This window comes from Poecilia latipinna, unplaced genomic scaffold (assembly GCF_001443285.1).
Source record: "Poecilia latipinna isolate Pla-1442-1.1 unplaced genomic scaffold, P_latipinna-1.0 Scaffold2053, whole genome shotgun sequence".
In the NCBI taxonomy this organism is placed as follows: domain Eukaryota; kingdom Metazoa; phylum Chordata; class Actinopteri; order Cyprinodontiformes; family Poeciliidae; genus Poecilia; species Poecilia latipinna.
This window is the reverse complement of record NW_015114669.1, coordinates 48,954-53,065: the sequence shown is the minus strand read 5'-3', so window position 1 is coordinate 53,065 and position 4,112 is coordinate 48,954. Positions and strand designations below refer to the sequence as shown.

The window sequence follows — 4,112 nt, the reverse complement described above, 5'->3', positions numbered from 1 at the left end:
ACGTTAACGAAGAACAGCTGAAAACTTACGGGTTTATCAACTGCTGTAGCAATTTGGCTCCAACTCCTCCCCTTGTCATTTCTATATTCTTTGCACGAAATAAATAAATATTAATGTTGTTTCCACATATCATCTCCGATGTCCGCTGGACTTCGGGTTGCGCCGTTTCAGCTGTTTGGGATTCCCCTCCGTAATTTCCCCTCAGAAAGCACAGAGGAGAATCTGCGCTTTCTGATTGGCTACCATTCAACAGGCTGCTAAACTCCCAGTCGAGGAAAACCCGAGGATCTAAATCACACTACATGATGATCGGTTACGAAATCACCAGCGACAATCTTAGAACAGCCAACGTTCTAAGAAAATAGGGGTAAAAAAAACCCATGTAGTATGAACTATTGTGTCAGGTAGTCGGATGTGCCCATCTTCTCTATCTAGTGATTACTGAAGGGCAATATAGTATACAGACTTCATAATCTGCACTCTTGGTTGAATGGAGTATTTATTTCCACTTTGGCTTCATGTTGTTCAGTTTTTATTCAAGTACGTTTTTTGTTAATGGAGACTGAGAATCCGTTTTAATTTTATTTTTGTTTTTGGTTTTGTTTATTTGTCAGTTCCAGTGTTATGTGTTCTTTTGAAAATAAAATGTATCTATCTATGGCAGGAAATTGCATGCATTATTACGTCATTTCCATTAAATCAGTGTCAAAAGGTCTTGAAACAATATTTATCGCAGCAATAATTTTTTAGACAATTAATCGCTCAGCAAAATTTATCGTGACTGGCCTTATTATTACCTTTGTCAGATTCAAGTTATTTGTGTGACCACTATAGGTTTTTCTTTCATTAACCGAGGGGTACCGATAATTTTGTCCACGTGTATATCCCTTGTGGGATTTACACGTGGATGCTCCGAAGGAATAAACTGTGGAGAAAGTAGTAAAAATAAAATTTTTGATGATGCTGTGAGTTTTGTTATTAACATTAGTTGAAATTTATCGATACATTGATGGCTCAAATCTCTGGTCACACTAAAAACCTTTAACAATAAGTGCACACACGTAGTTAACAGTGTTGTCAATATGCCGATACAAAAAAATAAATAAATTCCCTGTCATTTTCTCCGTCCTACCATTAGACTTATAAAGAGCATTTGGAAGGCCAGAAGCATAAGAAGAAGGAAGCAGCACTGAAAGTGTCGCAGGGCAGCAGCAGCAGTGCTGCAGGAGGGGTGCTGTCCCGGAACACTCAGAACCAACTTCGCTGTGAACTTTGTGATGTTTCGTGCACCGGAGCTGACGCTTATGCTGCCCATATTCGAGGAGCCAAGCACCAGAAGGTTTGGATGTCGGGACATAAACCAACACTCTGTCTACTTGGAACTTGGAGAAGGTTTCACACAGACTTTCATTTCTCATTTCAAATGCTGAATTCTTCTTGCAGGTTGTGAAACTTCATACCAAACTTGGAAAGCCCATTCCTTCCACAGAGCCCAGTATGATCGCTCAGACATCAGCCTCTAGTGCTTCTGCTACTGGCAAGACCTCTCTTAGCAGTTCCAGCACTTCCAGCTCTTTGTGTCCGTCTTCCAACTCTTCCTCCAGCACTAGCGCCCCCTATCTGAAAGCTGTCAACATAACCAGCAGCACTGTGGTTACCAAGAATCCACTGGCCAGCAGTCTCTCTGTTGCTTGTTCTGCGGCACCTGGCAAGAAAGTCAACACCCCGAAGATTAATTTTGTTGGTTAGTAAACTTTCTTCATTTTGCCTTTAATTATAAAATATTTACACTACAGGAGAATCAATGAATATAGATTCCATGTCCTTTAAAACAATGTTTGTGTAGAAAAGTTAGATGTAAAACAATATAAAACTAGAAAAGTTGCTGTACCTTGCAAAAAAAGCTGTGTGAATTTGAATCCGTTGTATGAACACACTAGAAGATGAGGAGAGAGACAAAGCTGAAAATATTCTATATGGAGCCCAATGAAGTGGTGACATGCCTGTGGTCAGGGTGTGAAAAAAACCTGTAAAACAATAACTAATATTTCTTTGAAGCAGACATCTGTGGCTATGTTTTGATGCAGAAATAATTTTTGTACAGTGTGATATGTACGAATGGCAGCATTTTTTTGTGAAAAGTCTGTCAAAAACGAATTTTAATAATCGAGGTACTCGAATCATTCGAGGAATCGTTTCAGCCCTAATGTACACTTGTCCTGCCTCCTAATTATCTGCGATAATCCAGAAAAGGTCTAACTGAGCTGGTTCAAAATGTCCTGCTTCCCAATATGTGTACCATTTCAGTAAATTCATAATAATTTATGGAGATTCCATTTCCAACAAAAACTTGATATAAACACAACTAATATAAAGAAGTGTAATTAAATACATTTTGAAAATATTTCTTATGATTTTGCATTGGATTCAGGTTTGGATGTTCAGTTTCATATTTGATGTTTTGTCAATTTCAGCTGGAAGTAAATTACAGACGACAGGAAAGATAGAGGAGATAAGAGAAGAAGTCAAAGGCGATACTTGTAAGCCGGTCGCGCCCTCTCCTGCTTCCCCAGATGCTAAGGCTGACCTCTGTGATTCTCTGTCCACATCGGCACTTATTGCTTTGCAGAGTGACGTCCAGCCTGTTGGTCATGACTATGTGGAAGAAGTAGGTGTTTATAAACAAATGCTTATGCATAATCAACCTATGCTTTTGGTTTATATCTACGTTGGCTCAGAGTGGATTTTGTGAACATTTTCTTGCAGGTCAGAAATGATGAAGGCAAAGTCATTCGCTTTCACTGCAAGCTGTGTGAATGTAGCTTCAACGATCCCAACGCAAAGGAAATGCACCTGAAGGGTCGGAGGCATCGCCTCCAGTATAAGGTTGGTGGCTGGTTAACTTTGCTGCAGTGAATTTCCTTCAATCTCTGCAAAATCCTGGAGAATTAAAATTGAACTCAATGTATGAAGATGATTAAGGACTACATAAGCATTGCATACTGACAGATTAAAACTAGTTTGTTCACATCAAACAAATTATAAGAACAGTAACTTAAGTTATTGGAACAGCTGAGCCATACCTCCAAAAGCGTTGAGTGACATGCCTGCCTCAAAGTATCGTCGTATCACAGCAGGGTTTCCACCAGAAAACTTAAGGCCGGTGGACGTGATCCATCGTGTTTTCATATTAACAGATGTTAAGTAGACAGGAAAAGTAAAAACATTATGGGGTACTTGTATGTTACTGGAAAACATCACAAGTGAAATGCTATCTAAACCCACAACTTGTCTTAAAAACATCAAATCAAAAAATACAATTAAAATGAATATGAATTATTTGCACTTCTGTTTAATCCAAATTAAGTCAGCGGCTCCATCAGGGCTTAGCCCAGGGCTTCAGGGCCCCAGGGCTAATATTTTAACACAGACCACAGGTACAAATGAAAAATGTGTTTGAGATTATCAATGCTGCTAAATTTGATATAATGGTTTCAGCATACATACATTAAAATATTTTAAATTAACATTTAAATGTAAGATTTTAAGGAGCAGTCATGTTTACTTTGTATAAGTTCAAAGAACAATATTCATAGTTAGATTGTTTTGTTAACATAGCTATACTCTGATGCTGTGAGTTTAATCTTTTAGTTTGAGCTCTGTTCACAAATACAAATACAAATTAGTAAACTGCAATTATAACTGGTTGTTTTTTAGGTTGGCCAATTAAACTACTCTTCCAGATTTCACTAAATCTAACACAGAAACTTAGAGGTGCTGATGTTTTAGCAGCAAGAGGGGTCCCAAAATCAAATTCTACTAAAGGCCTCATAAAGCCTTGGACTGGCCCTGTATGATGAGTTAAAGCCACTGCACTGCAAACAGGGGATTTAATTGAATGCTTCTAATGTGGCTTTAGTAGCTCTTCCATTTCGTTTCTGTTGAGTTTTGAATAAACTACCCTGAGCAACTTAATTATTAGTTGCTCGAGGTTATGGGACGAGTTTTTCTGATCTCCGCAAAGCCGCGCGCATGAACTCTGGCTGATTAAGTGGACAAATCATTTGATACAGTTTGATGCATCGTGTAACCGGAAAAAATAATACAGGGAA

The 4,112-nt window shown here is 38.4% G+C and overlaps 1 protein-coding gene across 1 annotated transcript in view; it reads left to right on the top strand.

The window, feature by feature from the left end:
• Positions 1–4,112, top strand: part of zfr (zinc finger RNA binding protein) — a gene marked incomplete at its 5' end in the record, with an annotated part of 56,489 nt that overhangs the window by 4,776 nt on the left and 47,601 nt on the right. Inside the window, 4 exons of the mRNA XM_015016727.1 lie at positions 1,139–1,339; positions 1,444–1,744; positions 2,475–2,668; positions 2,767–2,886. Of these exons, the coding sequence (XP_014872213.1) occupies positions 1,139–1,339; positions 1,444–1,744; positions 2,475–2,668; positions 2,767–2,886 (816 nt within the window). The remainder of the gene's footprint in view (positions 1–1,138; positions 1,340–1,443; positions 1,745–2,474; positions 2,669–2,766; positions 2,887–4,112) is intronic.